Below are 18769 nucleotides of genomic sequence, written 5' to 3' on the forward strand. Positions count from 1 at the left end.
TCCTAGACAATCTTTTGCAGGATTTTATTGACAGTATTTTGGTAATGGATACATAAGCAGCAGGTGGGTAGATGCACATTATTGAGTCTAACCCCTCATTTAGCATATTCCAATCAGTAAACACACAATCTAGGAAGGATATTAATGAGTTGGAAAGAATTGAAGAGTTTGAGGATAATAAAGCATCTAGGAAATTCCAGTATATTTTGTTTAGACGGTACAGAACATATCTGTTAAGTGGATCCTAAAGGCAAAATAGGAATGACAATTTATTTCAGCCCAGTGAACACACTGGGGGAACCTGCTGGGAAATGGGTTTAGTTTCAACAAGGAAGTTCTACTTCTGAGATCAATCCAAAAATTTCTCTTGAAGATATTGAGTGTCAAGTATTATTATATTTTAGGTCAGGGATGGAGGCCCAAGTTCAGACACATTTTCCCCATTCGACCTCTTCCTAATAGTTCTTCACAGAGGTACCATTTCCCCCCGAAAATAAGACTGGGTCTTATATTAATTTTTGCTCCAAAAGATGGATTAGGGCTTATTTTCTGGTTAGGTCTTATTTTTGGGGAAATACGGTACTAAATGCATCCATCTGGCTGACAATCTTAACTGGGGCTTATTTTGGGAGTAGGGTTTATATACGAGCATCCAGTTGGGTCCTATTTTTGGGGAAACAAGGTAGCACTTAATCATCAAGACAATTGCAAATACCACCAAGTGATTTCTTGTTCCTATGCCCAAATATTTCAAGCTAGTAGGTAAAGTGTTGCTGGCTGGGAAATTCTGGAAGTTGAAGTCCACACAATTGAAAATTGCTGAGAAACACTGTAATAGGTCCTTGTGTAACCATTCTCAATGGCCATCTCACCCACAGTGTTTAATTCTGGAAGAAGACTTCAGAAGTTAGGCCACTTCTACTTCTGTGTTGCAATATCATGGTTAAATGATAACTTCATTATTAGAAACTACTCATTGCGATTTTTGTGGAATCAGAGATGATTTTGATGTTATATTATTTAATACTTTACTTTTTTCCTCTGTTCAACAAGCTTGATTATGCCGAATATGGACATTTTGCAAAACATCTGCCAAATAGAAGTAGTCCTTAATTTATAGCCATTCATTTAATGACAGTTCAAAGTTATGATGGCCTTGGAAAATGTGACTTATAACTAGTCCTTGAAGTTATTTAATGACAGTTCAAAGTTATGATGGCCTTGGAAAATGTGACTTATAACTAGTCCTTGAAGTTATGCCCATCACACAAACCCAGCAGTCATGTGATCATAATTTGAGTGCTTAGCAATCTGCTCATATTTATGACGGTTGCAGTGTCTTGCATCACATAATGATGATTTATAACATTCTCAGCTGGCTTCCAACAACCCAAGTCAATTGGGGAAGCCAGTTTGCAACTGCAGTAAAAATGGTCATAAAAGCAGGTCTGGTCATCTGATGACCATTTCATTTAGTGACCAAAATTCCAGTCCCAATTGTGGTCATACATTCAGTGCTACCTGTACCCAATAAATACCTCAGTATTGATCTCCCAAAGTCCAAAGAGCCCAGCTAAGTAGAAGAAAATGGTGCTTAACCTACAGTGTACCTATTTGATCGGTATTAAATCAAGATTCTATTCCAGGAATTATGGAAGAATTTCTTGTATAAATAGTATTTGCTTACAAAAGGACAGGCAAGCTGCTAGTGCAAACTTTCTCTCAGTTACAAAGTAGAGAATTATTATGAGTAGAACTTCAGTTGCTTGGCTGCAGACAAGAGAGCGATGTTTACTGTTTGCACTTCATAATTTTGCTATAGTTCAAATCACACTTTTGAGAACAGCTAGTAATATTTTAAACAAGATGTCCTTCACCATTCCATTTCTTACTAATAGCTTTTTCAAGTATTCTTGTAGTCACAGAACACAATGTGCTGAATTTCATGAAAAATGTGATATTAATGTTGTAATTTTACACTCTGGAGCTACTGAATGCATATACTGAAGACATGATGAAGTATAAAGAGTTGCAATAATACGTACAGTTATGGCTATCACTTCTTGGTTCGTTGCTAAGAATAATGCCTTGTGTAGTATTTGAATTTGAATTTCAGACTTTAATCATAGTTTTGCTCAGCAGTAACTGGTATTCGCTGGATCAGTTGAAAAAGACATGCACATTCAAAGCAAGAAATGGTTGGGTTCGGACAATCCTCTTAACTAAGTCAGTGAAAGACCTAGCAGATATACTCATACAATGTACTAAGTTGGGTTAGTGTTAATGTTGGTTTGACTTTTTATAGCTTAGTATGCTGTGAGAACCCAAACTCTTTAATCTAAGAATGTGGGTTCTCATAGCATTCTAAGTTGTATAAAGTCAAACCAACATTAACACTTTTTTAAAAAATTTGATTTCTATGCCGCCCTTCTCCGGAGACTCACGGTGGCTTACAATGCATTAAGCAATAGCCTTCATACTTTTGTATATTGATACAAAGTCAGTTTACTGCCCCCACAAACTGGCTCCTCATTTTACCTACCTTAGAAAGGATGGAAGGCTGAGTCAACCTTGAGCCTGGTGAGATTCGAATTTATAGAAATTCGAATCAGTAACCAGACAGCTGGTGTTAATCACAATGCTTTTAGTCTGCTGAGCCACCAGGCCCTGTGGCTCACCAGGCCCTGTGGCCATTAACCCAACTTAGTATATTTTTTGAGTACAACTGCTAAGTCTTCTTCCTCCTCCTCCTCCCCCTTCTCCTCCTCCTCCTCCTCCTCCTTCTCTTCTTCTTCTCCATCTCCATCTTCTTCATCATGAGTTGAAAGGGACTTTCTAGTCCAATTCCCTGCTCAAGTAGGAGACCCAACATTAATACTAACCCAATTTAATATATTGTATAAATACATCTGTTAGGTCCTCCTCCTCCTCCTCCTCCTCCTCCTCCTCCTCCTCCTCCTCCTCCTCCTCCTCCTCCTCCTCTTCTACTTCTTCCTCTTCTTCTTCTTCTTCTTCCTCTTCCTCTTCCTCTTCCTCTTCCTCTTCCTCTTCCTCTTCCTCTTCCTCTTCCTCTTCTTCTCCTCCTCCTCCTCCTCCTCCTCCTCCTCCTTCTCCATCTTCATCTTCATCATCATGAGTTGAAAGGGACTTTCTAGTCCAATCCCCTGCTCAAGTAGGAAACCCAATAGTACCATTTCAGTCAAATCTCTTCTTAAAAGCCTCCAGTGATGGAGCACCCACACCTTCTAAAGGCAAGCTGTTCCACTGGTTAATTGTTCTCACTTACAGGAAATTTCTCCTTAGTTGTAGGTTGTTCGGTTAGTTTCCAACCATTGCTTCTTGTCTTCCCCTCCCCCTCCCCTTGCATCCCTCAAATATCTTCCAACAATTAAAACTGTGGAATCCACAATGTTGGAAGATGCTGATGGCTAATAGAATCTGTGAGTAATCCCTGTACTTTTGTCAAGTACAATGACTAAACTGAATAATGTAAGCCTCAATGACTATATAGAAGACAATAATTGAACCGGTTCCACACCCCTTGAAGAATATGTACTTTATTATGAAAATATATTCTATCTTCACAAGGCAGTAAATTATAGTATTTATGGAATCTTAATGATCTAAGCGCAGTTGGAGCCTGAAGGTCAAGACTGCAAACAGCATCCTAAATTTCTGTTTACCAATGAAGCTTTGTATTTATTACAGCACTGTTTTTGCTGCTATAGTTAAAGGTCTGCCAGCATTTCCATTATAAACCACTATTTCAGAGGTTTATAACTCAGTCATAAATCTCTGCTCCAGAATGAAACACAGTGCAAAACAAGGTCTCCAGTGTGGGAGCATTTTTTTTCTCCTCTTCCATTTCTTTCTCATTTGCTATATGGAAATTCTTATTTTTAAAAAATGTAGAAACCATCTAAAATATTGAAGACGAACAACCAACTCTCAGTGGACTCGATGGAATGTATATTTTTCAGAAATAAGAATCTAGGGCTGGTTCAATATGTTTCCACCTTAAGAGGAGAAATCAAACAAAGTCTACTGTTTAATGCATTGTTTCGACTTTTATGAACATCCACACATACTAATGTCAGGATATTATAGAATTTTCTCTCCAGAGTTCTTAACAGAAACTGCCAGATGCTTTTTGCTGTGGATACGGGGCTTCTAAAGCTATAAGATATTGAGTCTTAGAATAAGCCACGAATAAGCCATTTCTTTATTTTTGATAGCCTGTTTACAAGAATCTTGCCAGATTGATTGCAGTCCCATATAAACTGGCAGGTAAGGTCTTCACAAATCCAGCCTATGTCATTTCCTCCCTCACAGAAGCTTTAGCTGCTACATTTTTTTTTCACTCTGTCTTTTAGTTGGTAATTCCACCACGGTTGAACTTGTGAATACTGGTTGAAAAGGTGATTGAAGGCTAAATGATGTAGATGGCTTTGCTGTGGTAAAGAAATGGGCCATCCATCAGCTCTAATATGAATGAATATATTTGGACATTGCAGCTACACCATTCTGGAAAAGATGCAGCCTCTTTAAAAGGTTGAGGACATATACCACATAAGCAGCTCAGTGGTCTCCAAAGCACTTTTCCCTCTTTAAATCTAATGCACTACCATCATAGCAATAGCACTTAATATACTGCTTTCCAGTGCTTTCCAGCCCTCTCTAAGATGTTTACAGAGTCAGCACATTGCCCCCAACAATCTGGGTCCTCATTTTACCGACCTCGGAAGGATGGAAGGCTGAGTCAACCTTGAGCCTGGTGAGATTCGAACTGCCAAACTGCAGGCAGCTGGCAGTCGGCAGAAGTAGCCTGCAGTACTGCACTCTAACCACTGCGCCATCCTGGCTCTTTCATAATGTCTCTAACACCTCCCTATTATCTGAGCTGACATTCTTAAAATATAATAATATTAGGAAACAAAGATAATAAAAATGAATAAAAATAAAAATAACTCAAAACAAAATAAACAAAATAATAAACTGGATACATACTGGATTTTTTTTTTTTTTATTTTTTTTGTACAAAAAAAAATTGTAATGTCCTAGAAATGAAAAATTGGTGGGAATGTTTGATTGAAAAAGTAGTCGCAAATGAGATTAAAATAATATGGATTTCTGGATGCAAACTGATAAAGTCTTGGGTCATATAACTGTGATTGAAGAGAAGAAAATGTGGATAAATAGATGTGGCAATAAAAGACAAGAAATTGAAGAAGATCACAGAGTATCAAGACCTGAAAATTGAAACCAAAATATTATGGCATAAACCAGCTGTGGTGGCCCCAGCAGTTATCAACACACTGGATGCCATACCAGAAAATCTTGGACAGTCCTTAGAAAATCTGCGCTTTGACAAAATCTCCATCGGTCAATTGCAAAAGTCTACATTGCTGAGATTTGCACATATAGTTCACTGATACATTACAATCTCCTAGGTTTTTTGGGAAGAACTTGATGCTTATGAAGGTCAACACCAGCTAAAGAACTGATAGCTGTGATTTCACATTGTTGTGTCTATAATAATAATGTTTAAGAGCTACAACCTAGTAGACGGTTTGCTTTTAAAATGTGTGTCCCCTACAAAAAAGAGCAAAATAATCTTCCACTGATTTTCCTTGATAGCAATACGTCACAATAAGGACGATGTTGTACTGAACTGTTACAAAATTACATGCTAGGTTTGCTATGGGTTGCATTTCTTTTAGTTGTATCTTGTTATATCCACAAAAGTACACCAGATCAGTGGTGAAATTCAAAAATTTTCCCTACCAGTCTTGTGGGTGTGGCTTGGTGGGCATGGTTTGATGGTCATGTGACCGGGTGGGTGTGGCTTGGTGGTCATGTGACCGGGTGGGCGTGGCTGCACAACTGACTCACACGCAATGTAAAAGCATCTGGACTTCACACAAAATGGCCCCTGCAACAAGCAGGAACCTCAGAGTCACAGAGAGCTCAAAAACAAACTATCACACTTTACACAAAAATAACATAAGAGCTGCACAACTGATTCACACGTAATGTAAAAGCAGTTGGACTTCAGACAAAATGGCCCTTTCAACAAGCAGGAACCTCACTTCGTCACAGAGAGCTCAAAACCAAACTATCACACTTTACACAAAAATAACACAAAAGCTACACAATTGACTCGCACACAATGCAAAAGCAGCTGGACTTCACACAAAATGGTCCCTGCAACAAGCAGGAAGCTCGCAGACAATCAGGCACAGCTGATTTTCTCACAGTTGATTGGTAGTAAAAAAAAATGCTAAAAACAAAAAATTAAAAAAAAAGTTCTGACATTGCCCAGCACAGCTGATTGTCACACAGCTGATCTTCAGAACTTTTTTTTACTTTTTTAAAGCATTTTTTTTACTAAGGTTTGGGCAAATAGGTAGTAAAAAAATAGTTTAAAAAAGTTAAAGATCGTGCGGCACAGCTGATGTACTTTTTAAAGTATTTTTTTACTAGCAGTTCGGGCAAACGGTAGCAATTATTACTACCGGTTTGGGCGAATCGGCCCGAACTGGTAGCATTTCACCACTGCACCAGATGCGTAGCAAGGCAGCTGCCAAAGACAAGTAAAATGACCACACTAGTTGACATAAAGATGTAAAGTTCTGCTTTTACCTGTAAAACCCTGGTGGAACACCTGAAACTAAGAAGTTTTTCTCAAGACTCTGCAGTATGTCATTCAACATCCTGATACGTGCAGGAGCTCTTTCTTTTGGGTCATTGGCTGGCCGCATCTCATCTGATTGAAACAATTCTGCGCTCTCCCGTAAAGCATAGGCCACCTTCAGCAAATTGCCAACATTATGAGGCTCGTCTGTTAAGAAAGGAATATGATACAAAAATAGTTTAGCTTTATTGACATACTAGGTTACTGATTCATTTCATTGTGATAGTTTTAACCAACTCTGTCTGTTAATCCAGGATATTGCCTACATTTCCAAAGAATTGGACAACAAAGAAGTTGTCCAATTGTACACAATTTTCATTTGTAGCATATATTGCTTAAAACATAAAGTATGTCTGGGATACCGATTCCAAATTAATGTAAGCTTAATGTCAGATCTGGAACCCATATTTTATCTATGGGCCTTCAGGCCTGCCACATTTTCTACCATGGGAAAATGGGAGAGAGGATTGCATTGAGTATGGGTGATATGTAATCAAAATAACATTCCTTTCTCAGAGAGTCAAGAACGCCTTTCCCTGGCACCTGGAGTTGGTTGACTGGGAAGTATCTCCAGTTTGGACAGTGAATGATTGGACCATGTGATGGACATGTGGGTGGATGCTAATAGATAGTAACTGATTTCAAGAACATCAAATGAAGATGGAAGATGTATATGAAAATAGTTTGTGGCAGAGATGTCTACATCTAAAATATCTTTTAAGATATCTTCAAGTACTAGAAGATGAAGTCAGCTCAGCACTACCAAGATGGAAGGTGACAGAAACTGATGAATAACTATTTAATTATGACAACCAACAGAAGTATTAATAAAGCTTCTAATCAAATAAAGGCATAAAATCTGAAGAATTAGATTTTAATTCTTAGAATTAGAGCAGGGGTGTCATACTTGCATCAACGGTGTTGTCATGTGACGTATCATGAATTTTTTCCCCTTTGCTAAACCAGGCATGGGCATAGCCAGCATGTGACACATCCAGCCCGCGGGCCATGAGTGTGAGAGCCCTGGCTTAGAGGATGAGAGATTGAAAGAAGTCAACATACATACCAATACCAAAGAAAGACTTCATAGAGAGTGCAGACCAGTGGTGGGTTTCAAATTTTTTTACTACCAGTTCTGTGGGTGTGGCTTGGTGGGCATGGCTTGGCTTGGTGGGCGTGGCAGGGGAAGGATAGTGTAAAATCTCCATTCCCTCCACACTCCAGGGGAAGGTTACTGCAAAATCCCCATTTCCTCCTGATCAGCTGGGACTTGGGAGGCAGAGAATAGATGACGGCGGGGCCAGTCAGAATTTTTACTACCGGTTCTCCGAACTACTCAAAATTTCCGCTACTGGTTCCCCAGAACTGGTCAGAACCTGCTGAAACCCACCTCTGGTGCAGACTATTATATGATATCATTAATCCACATGTTAACTACTATATCATCGTGCTCTCAAAACATTTTTATTTCAGCAGGCGGGCCTGGCCTAACTCTCCCTTTTAAATTTTTAAATCATTTAATTTGTTTATAAATTGGGTGTTTTAAATTTGTTTTGGCCAAAAAATTTAATAATTTTAATGGATTTTTAATGTTTGTATTATCTGTATTTTATCTTGGCTGTTCACCGCCCTGAGTCCTTCAGGAGTAGGGCAGGAAAGAAATTTGATAATAAATAAATAAATAAATAAATAAATAAATAAATAAATAAATAAATGAGATTGCAGCAGATTAGAGTTCGTGGAGAGTGAGATGCCAGATATTTAAATTGGTTTTAAAAATTGGAAAGGGCCAAGGAAGAATATACGTTATTGCTGATGCATAATAGATAATTGGAAAAAACAGAGAATACAAGAATGAAGTCAATATTGTGCTGTATCGATTACAGAAAGGCCTTGATTTTGTTGAACATGTGAAGTTGCAGAATATCCTTAGAAAAATTAAAATCCCAGAGCAATTTGTCTTAATGAGAAATCTTTACACTGGATAGAAAATCACAGTCCAGAGGGAATTGTGGCTCCAGATTGGCTCCAGGTTGGTATAGGAGTAAGATAAAGCTATGTATATTATTATTATTATTATTATTATTATTATTATTATTATTATTATTATTATTATTATTATTATTACAATTACTATTATTATTGTTGTTGTTGTTAAATTTATTTATTAAATTTACATACCCCTCATCTCACTGTTTGGAGTGACTTTAGGCCTTACATCCTTCCTTCTTTATTTATTCAAACTATAAAATATGTATTGAAAGATGCTGGACTCCAAGAAGCATGGATTTAAAACTGGAGGAAGAAACATTAATAACACATACTATGACACTACTATGCAAATTATCTGCAAGCTTTAATAATGGAAGTTAATGAGCACAGTAAAAAATGAGACTAAGATTAAATATAAAGAAGACAAACTATTGACAAAAATCATAGCAACCAATCTTAGAGTTGTCTATAGAAATATTGAAGTTACTATCACTAGTGAAGGAACTCAGATTCAAGAAATATGCCTCAGATTAGCAATTGGTAGGGTAGCAATGAAGATAGGTAGTTTACCCAAAAGATCAAAATTGTGCAAGCAATGATATTCTCCTCTACGGAAACTATATGACACTCTAAAATGCTTTTGAACTTTGGAAAATACCACAGACAGCCAAGAAATCAAACCAATAGATCCTAGAACAAATCAATTCAGCGTTCTGAATTAAGGTACAAATGACTAGGCTCTGATTATCACATTTTGTGTATATTGTGCTAAGGCACCAGTGGTGGGTTGCTCCCGGTTCTATCTGGTTCTTTAGAACCGGTAGTAAAAGCGGCAGGAGGCTCCGCCAACCCGCCCTGATGTCATAATTGACAATCTGCACAGGCGCAGAAGCGCGCATGCGCACTCCCATTGCAAACCGGTAGTAAAGATAAGTAGAACCCACCCCTGTAAGGCACATAATGAGAAGTTCACTTTGTTGGAAAGGTGGGATGAAAGAAAAGACTAGGACAACAAGCAGCAATGAGGATCTGGATTAAAATAGTAATGGGAGCATTACAAGTTGAATTAAAGGGCCTGGTTTGGGGCAGTTCATATGGCTGCTAAGAGTTAGCACAGACCTGATGACAGATAATCAGTCAATCTAGTTTAGCTAACGTAGGGGAAAAAAACATTTTACTTATGATATGGCGACCTCAGTTATGTTCGGAAAAACAAACCACCATCACTACACAGATGCTTAAGGGCAGAAAACATATTTTACAAGTGTTAAAAAATCCATTGTTGCCCATTATAGGAGAAATGTTACCGCATTCATTCCCAATCTCTAGAATAAATATCCAGCCAGCGTAGTAAGAAAAGCTGTCTAAAATCTAGTTACATGCAGCAATTGCAATGAAATATTTGCCATATAATTCAGAAATCAACACCATGTTTTTTCCTAGTACCTTTGATTATACTCATTTAACAATTGAATATAAACCAAATGAGATTATCAATCCTGACTTAGTGAGACACGGCCTAGGAACTGGAATTGTAGGGTAATGAAAATGGTTTTCTTTTTAGTGAAATATTGTTTGCAAATCCCCCTCATTTTTTTTCCCTCTCCCTTCAAAGTGTTGCTGAAAGTTGTTTAGGCTGATATTAGAAAGCATTTCTAAATGGCATGTTCTGCCAGTTTTAGCCCCTGTGATAATTTAAAGAGTAATTCAAACTTTCTCCTTTCAGTTATAGCAAAACGAAGCCTACTACACTCATGAGATTATTAGAACTATTAAAACTGTACATCTTATTTCCTGAAATAAAGAGAACGTGTGTTTGATGATTTGAAAGGAAGGCACAAATAACTGGATGTTTCCATAACCACCTTGTTTGGGTGCGGACCTTTGTACAGACACAAGGGTAAGAAATCACAATAGATCTAAGGTGTGATTTAACTGAGATTAGTATTTGATCAACCCTATGGGATGAGGTGGCTCAGTGGCTAAGATGCTGAGCTTGTCAATCGAAAGGTCGGCAGTTCAGTGGTTCGACCCACTAGTGCCGCATAATGGGGTGAGCTCCCATTACTTGTCCCAGCTTCTGCCAACCTAGCAGTTTGAAAGCACATAAAAAATGCAAGTAGAAAAATAGGGACCACCTTTGGTGGGAAGGTAACAGCATTCCATGCATCTTTGGTATTTAGTCATGCTGGCCACATGACCACGGAGACGTCTTCGGACAATGCTGGCTCTTCGGCTTTGAAACGGAGATGAGCACTGCCCCCTAGAGTCATTTTTAATGAGGGAAAATATACTACTCTACTACTCTATACTGTTTTTGACCCAGTATCTTTATATGTATTTTACTTATAGATTTCATGGAATATGTTCTAATTTTCAGCTAAAAATGAATTTCATCCAGCCAATTATTTTTTTAAAGGAATTGCATTGTTTTTCTCTCTGCTTATGAGACACACAAAAAAATTCTATTCTTAAGCGTATAACAGCCTTTATTGACTTGATCTCACAATTTTCTTTACCTCTCATTGAAGGTTCATTAGGTTCAGTCACTTGATATCAAGGAAAGGGAATTGTCTTTTTTTTTTTTTTGCTTCTAATCTAAAATAAGATTCTTTTGCTCTGCTCTTTTCTGCAATTATGTTTAATGAAATCTCTTACAGGTCCTTATATTGTCCATTCTCTCTGTTTTCTATGAAGATAGGCCCCTGTTTTGGACTAATTTCACAAAATTTAAATTATAAAGTAGTCAAAAGAATACGGCTAGGTTTTTTTTTTTGTTCATTATAGACTCTGTGTCAGGCCTGTGTCAATGCCATCTTTTGCATTGGATCTTCAGGCCTGCCACATTTACTATTGTGGGACACTGGGAGGGGGGATTGTATGGAGCAAGGGTGATATATAGTCATAATAACATTCCTTTCTCAGAGAGTCAAGGACATCTTGCCCTGCACCTAGAGGGGTGGAACTGGGAGGCATCTCCAGTTGGGACTGGGTGTTTTGATTGGACCATGTGACAGACATGTCAGCCGCCCTGAGTCTCCGGAGAGGGGCGGCATATAAATTTAATAAATAAATAAATAAATAAATAAATAAATAAATAAATAAATAAATAAATAAATAAATAAATAAATAAATGTGCTGGGCAGGGACTTGGACTTTCCTTTGGGTGGGGAAAACCTGGAAGATTCAGGTTTTCCCAGATGTGCCAATATGACATCTCTAATAAAATGGAACTTTGAGGAATTTCAAGCCTCAGAGTCTTTTTTCGTTGAGGGTATTACTTGGAACCCTGACACTCTGAAACATATATTCAAGCAATATGGAAATACGTTACTATCCAGGAGATCACCAAGATTGCAACCTCATTAACATGCATTTTTTTAAAAAGTGAAAACTCAATGCTAGATCATACTCGACATACACAATATTCATGAACATCTATTTTCCTGTATCTATCTGTTTATTAACTTTACCTTGTGCAATTTGCAATAAGCAACCAAAAATGAAGTGAGTTGTTGCCCCAAGCCATTATCTATGATAGAAACAAGATAAGGAGCCTTGGTAGTACAGTGGTTTAAAACACCCTGTTATTAACACAGCTGCCTGCAATTACTGCAGGTTCGAATCTTACCAGGCTCAAGGTTGACTCAGCCTTCCATCCTTTCTAAGGTAGGTTAGATGAGGACCCAGTTTGTGGGGCAATAAGCTGACTTTGTATAAATATACAAAAGTATGAAGGCTATTGCTTAACGCATTGTAAGCCGCCCTGAGTCTCCGGAGAAGGGCGGCATATAAATCAAATTAAAAAAAAAATATGCATGTGAAATTAAGACCAAACTCAGATTAAAAAATGGTGCTTCCCGTTGAAATAGTGTCCCCAGTATCACCTCTCTCCCTGGGGGTTGCCAGCCGGCCAACGGCACCCTGAGTAGGCCCTCCCTGGGGGAGCGCACCGGGCGATGGGAAGCTGTTGCTGGCCGCAGATGATCCGCCAAATATCCTGGGCCTAGGCCATGTTATGATTTGGTCCTAGCTAATACTAGCTGACCTTGGCTGATAGCAGAAGCTAAGCAGGGTCAGCCTAAGTTGGAGGGCAGGAGGACCACATGGAACCCAAATCCAGGGTTGGTGGCTAGTCAAAACAACACAACAGAAGAAGGCAATGGAAAATGTCATCTAGAATGCTGCCAAGAAAACTGCATAAATTCAGTCGTAGCTGTCAAGGCTAACTCAGTGACTAACTTGGTTACCTTTGTTTAACCCCACGGCAATAAAGTGTTGAATGGTAAACCTAAGATTGTTAAATTAGGCTTAGATATCTGCATTGCAAAATTCTGAACAATTGCTAGATGGCAGCAACAAAATACCCTCATGACTTCCACCTAGTAGCCAACTGGATTTTTGTCACAGAATTGGTAGCTCTCAATGTGAATTTTGGATTTATTTCCAAAGCTCCAGTCCAGCACTCTGAAAACACACACACACACACACACAAAACCAGTTGTATTATCCTGGGCCTTGGGTCTCTATTTGGTTTTCTTGAGGAGGAAAAGATCTTCCCATTTTTATCACCCTCTCATCCTAATACCCATATCAAGGTCATTCATTTCTAACACAGAGCTTTCAAGAACGGGACGATAAATCAAGTCGGGCAAATTATTTGGCATTAAATTATCCTGCTTCCTAGTGGCTGTGGGAAGAGAGGCGAGCCGGACTGATCCGCTGCCAATATGACCTGCTGCAATAAATAAGCAAGATGGCCAGTTTTCAAACTGGGAAAATTACACAGCCTTCAAGAACCATGGAGTTCAATGCCTCATTTTCTTTTTCTTCCTATTTGCTGGCTTCTCTGTATGGAAGGGGAGGGGGAAAAATACAAAAAACCTGCCTGCAGCCCTTAAAATGGTATTTATCATTCGCTGAAATGTTTACAGTAATTATTGCTTAACTGTGTCTATATAAGCCATTTATGTTTCTAATAAGTTTGCTAAAAATGATACTTAATTTACCACCAAGGCACAAGCACTGACACACAGCTTAAAAAAATAAATAAATATTGGGACTAATAAAATAGGCACACATTGTTTGTTTACAGCAGGAACTTGTCATCTCAAGCAGAGGGAAAGCATTACATTTGCTGAAATTCCTTAGACCACGGCAGAAATTACCTTGCAGGTTCTTCTGAACTTCCAATGCAATATCCAGGGCATTAAAAGGCAGAACTGGCTTGCTAGCAATTTGCAAAATTGCTTCTCCTGTCAACTGGAAAGAAAAAAAAAAAGAATCAGACACTCAGGTGCATTCTAACATAATCCACTGGGTACTTTCCACCAAACACTGAGCCCTAAATAAGCGATGTTCCCATTAAGGCATCTGGACTGGCAGATAAGCACTTCAGCTTTTAATGATGGATGCCTCACCTGGAATAGCAAGGTAGTTTTGAAAACCAGATTAAATGGCCTGCACAGCTTCACTTTTCAAATGAAGGAAATGGTTAAGGGTACAAAGGGACCATTGATTTCAATGGGAAAAAAGTCCCTGCAGACACTCAAAGAAGCAGCGCAGAGAATTTTTGGACTATTAAGCAATATATGTTTGTATGAGACTCTGAAACAGATGATCAATAGGGCAGGAATTTTTTTCAGTGTTGTCAATGCTGTTAAATCCCTGTAGATTACTTAATTTATAGATACGTTGTTAATTATTCTGCATTCCTTTAAAAAAAATGAGTGTCCTTTGGGAGAAATATCAGACTCGAAAAGGTGGTTTACCTTCTTATCTCTTTTACGCTTTCCATAGCTAATCCAAGGTTATTGTGTTAGAATAACAATTAACTTCTCAGCGCTCCCTGCACATCAAAATGCATTTGAGAATTTCAAAGGATGCAACTATAATTTGCATCATATTTTAAAGGATATCTATTCCTCCTCTCTTGTAGTTGTATGGCTTGTAATTCTTTTGGGATCTTGCCAGGGGTGGGCTTCAAAAATTTTAGCAAGGGGTTCTCTGCCTGGTTGCTGGGTGGGCGTGGCCATTGTGGGCATGGCCTAGTCGGCTTCCTGGACCACAGCAGGGGAGGTTGCCCTCCCCGGGCTCCAGAGGCTTTCCTCAAGCCTCCGGGAGGGTGAAAAAGTCTCCTCAAGCTCCCGAGGCCATCTGGAGGCCAGAAATGGGCCTGTTTCTGGCCTTCCCAAACTTCCAATAGGCCCGTTTTTTGCCCTCCCTGAGCCTCCCTGCACTTACCTGCATCCAAAACGAGCTGTGTGGGGACACCTGGGAGGGGCGGGGGTGGGTGGGGCCAGCCAGGAATGGGATTTGGGGATTCTCCAAACTGCACAGAATCTCAGCTAGAGGTTCTTCTAAACCCCTGTGAACCCTAGCAGCCCATCCCTGGATCTTGCTATATGTGTCCACGTTTCAACTGTCTTTGATTCTGTACAAGACCTACTGTATGTCACACTGAGGCTCTTGGTCTTGACCTGTTCCAGTTACTGGAGACCAGTGATTCATTGTAAACTTGCTTTGGAAACTCAACAAGTGTTTGAATTCTCTCCAGTTGTTGACATTTATTGAGTGATTTTTTCCCCCAACACAGCCTGGCATAGATAGCAGGATAAGAAAGTCTCTAGAATTGTACTCTTTAAAGTTCCCAATGGAGATTGTTACTTATTAGCTGGGCCATATGTCAAAAGTCTGGTTTGGCACATTTGATATTGAGAGATTAGCATGTCTACAAAAGACTGGAGGAATGGAAGGGAAAAGATGGTGTCATTTTGATTTTTGGGAAGTGGGATGCATTGACTGTTCATTGGCAGGGATTCAAAATATGCAGCTTATGTGAAAAAGTTGAGAAGAGAAAAGAAATGAACATGTCCTCTTGCAATTTCTATTGACAATAGGTAAACAGTGATGAAGTATGAAGTATTATGAAGTATTATAAAATATGAAGTATTTTTAACAACGGCACTCTATCTTTGGAACATATTTTCCTGATCCATATGCTACTGGCTTTATGAAATTAGGGATAAAGGTAAAGGTTCCCCTTCCACATGTGTGCTAGTTGTTCCCGACTCTAGGGGGCGGTGCTCATCTCCGTTTCAAAGCTGAAGAGCCAGTGCTGGCTGAAGACATCTCTGTGGTCATGTGGCCAGCATGACTAAATGCCGAAGGCACACAGAGCGCTGTTATCTTCCCACCAAAGATGGTCCCTATTTTTCTACTTGCATTTTTTACGTGCTTTCAAACTGCTAGGTTGGCAGAAGGTGGAACAAGTAACGGGAGCTCACCCCATTACGCGGCACTAGGGATTAGAACCGCTGAACTGCCAACCTTTTGATCGACAAGCTCAGCAGTTTAGCCACCAAGCCACCGTGTCCCTTCATTTATCCCTAAATTAGGGATAAGCTATCCCAAAAATGCTTTTTCAAAAGGCAACTAGACTTCCTTTGTTTTTCCTTGAAGGTGTTTTGCTTTTCTTCCTTGTCCTCAAGGAAAAACAAAGAAAGTCCAGTTGCCTTTTGAAGAAGCACCTTTGGGACAACCATGACCTGGATGACTGAGAATCTTCATAGACATAAGCTAAAACTTTTTTTTTTTGACTTTTTGACTTTGGAACCTTAGTATGTTCTACCAATTGACTTAATCTTTAGTTAATGCTCCCAAAGTTTTTTTCCCTTTTACTATTATTTATATACAAAGAGGGGGAAAAAGATAAAAAGGAAAATAAAATGCATAATATACTGTTTTATCCATAAATACTCTGTTTCCCTCAAAATAAATCATCCCCTGATAATAAGCCGAATCGGCCTTTTGAGCGCATGGCAATAAGGCCAAGTGCTTATTTCAGGGTTCAAAAAAATATAAGACAAGGTCTTATTTTCAGGAAAACATGGTAGTACCTATATATAGAATTGTAACTATTTGCAGCCAGAATGATATATCTTTTTTCTTTTCCTTTAGTGTATTTTGTCACTTTAAAAAAATTAGAAACTTTTTTCTTTTTTTCCCCCACAATGCATTTATTTTGATCTTTGTGGGCTTTCCTCCCCACATTTCTCTGTAACATTATTTTAAAAGCCATAAAAGGATAATTTTTTAAAAAGAGAGGAAAGCCAGGGAATGAAGCGTAGAAATGTATTCTTCTTTTATCTGTAAGGTACTCTGAGGTTACATTAAATATATTTCATGCATACACACTTTCTCACATATGCACCTCATTGCTAGGGGAAAATAAACTAAAACTCATGAGACGTTTCAAGTTCCTTTGTTTCACATAAACTGATAAAGAACTATCTGCGGAATATTCTCTTTTGCAAATAACTCTGCATTATCTGATCTTTTTTTAAAAAAAGATTATTTTTTTATAAACTGAACAGATGCATCTGAAATTATAGGAGATAGCAAAATTGTCTGGAAAGGAGAGATTTAAAAATATCTGAAGGAAGTCTTTTTTTAAAAAAAAACACAGAATAAATGTAGGGCAAGGCACACTCTTTGAGTACAGAGGCAAAGAACACTATAGAATCATCGAAGTGAAGAAATTTCTGAGGATAAGGGTTATAACTAAATAACATGGAAGATTAGGGAAAAGGCAGGACGAATTGTCATCTTCTGTGAAGGAAGTGGGGAAGAAAAGTTCTGCAGAACAAAGTTAATTCTCTCTGGAAGGCAAGTTGAAATTGGATGTTGCAAACGTAAGAATATGTATAAAATATGGCTTGAAGCTTAACACCTCAAAAACCAAGATCATGGTCATCAGCAACCAACCCATTAATTTATCACCAATAAATTTGGAAGGAATACCACTAGAAAAAGTTGAAAGGATTACATAACTCGGTTTTAATTTAGATGAAAGCTGGGACATGATCAGTGAAGTAAAGACAAGGATAGAGAAAGCTCGAATAGCATTCTTCAAAATGAAAAAGGTCTTCTGCAGTCACAACAAAAGCTTAAGACTGAAAATCAGGCTTGTTAGATGTTACATCTTTTCTATCCTGCTCTACGATGTAGAGAGTTGGTCTCTGACAGAAAGCCACTTGAATAAACTAGAAGCATTTGAAATGTGGATTTTGTGAAGTTTCCGAAAGATGCCCTAATTAATTCATGAGCCATGAGCCAAACTTCAAAAGAAATACAATAATTTATTAGGAGCACCATTTCGGCAAAATTCGGATGCAGTTAGAACTAATCCCACATAGATTTACATTCCCCCATGACCCTCTCTCTCCCCTCCTCCCTGGCCATGTCATAAATCACATTCTCCAATTAACCACTTTGGCTGGCTGTGAAATCCAACACCCTCCTACTGATTGCGGTAAGAAAGCATCTATGGAATGTAGCTTCAGTTAGGGAAATCAATCAGCTCTATTAGTTCTCCCTCCCTCCTGCTCATGGCAACTTGAAAGCTTTGCAAGTTGACAGATGTACAGATGGCTGTTACGTATAAACTGGGTTAACAAAATCACAAATGAGGAGATGATAAGCCACCTGGGAAAGCCAAGGGAAATCATCAAAACCATTAAAAAGCAAAAGTTAGAATATTTTGGACAACACCAGAAAAATATGGCATCTTTCACTTAATCCTCCAGGGAGAGATTGAAGGCAAATGAGGTCTAAGCAGAAGAAGAACATCATGGCTTCAAAACCTAAGGGACTGGTTTGGACAAAACTCAGCAGCATTTTTTCATGTGGCTGTTGACAAAACTAGGATTGCCAACATGATCGCCAACATCTGATGACGGATATGGCACAAGAAGAAGAAGAAGAAAAGTGAGGAAGTGAGAGAGACATCAGATTACAGTGTATTCCGACTGAATGTTCATACAGCATTTCATACAATTTACAATGTTGTTGAAAAGTTTCTTAAAGGGTGTCCAGAAATTCAAGCCATTGCCTTTACATAATAAATGAACAAGGCCAAGATCTTAAGCCATTATACATCACAGTTTATGTTTAAGCAACAGATTCTGTGTTTTGCTAATCCGGACAAGAGTCAGCATGGTTTAATGGATTACATGTTGGAGCAGAAGCAAGGCGACCCAAGTTTAATCCATACTCAACAGGAAAAGTCAATTTCATTCAGTC

At 38.6% G+C, this 18769-nt stretch overlaps 1 protein-coding gene across 5 annotated transcripts in view; it reads right to left on the reverse strand.

Moving 5' to 3' along the window:
- NAALADL2 (N-acetylated alpha-linked acidic dipeptidase like 2) overlaps positions 1-18769 on the reverse strand; it is a 934597-nt gene that overhangs the window by 42834 nt on the left and 872994 nt on the right. For all 5 annotated transcript variants that reach the window (XM_087872505.1, XM_087872507.1, XM_087872506.1 and 2 more), the window contains 2 exons: positions 13855-13948; positions 6643-6841 (listed from right to left, as the gene is read on the reverse strand). In XM_087872505.1, the coding sequence (XP_087728631.1) occupies positions 6643-6841; positions 13855-13948 (293 nt within the window). The remainder of the gene's footprint in view (positions 1-6642; positions 6842-13854; positions 13949-18769) is intronic.

Source organism: Pantherophis guttatus, chromosome 6 (assembly GCF_059756535.1).
Source record: "Pantherophis guttatus breed Tessera chromosome 6, ASM5975653v1, whole genome shotgun sequence".
In the NCBI taxonomy this organism is placed as follows: Eukaryota; Metazoa; Chordata; class Lepidosauria; order Squamata; family Colubridae; genus Pantherophis; species Pantherophis guttatus.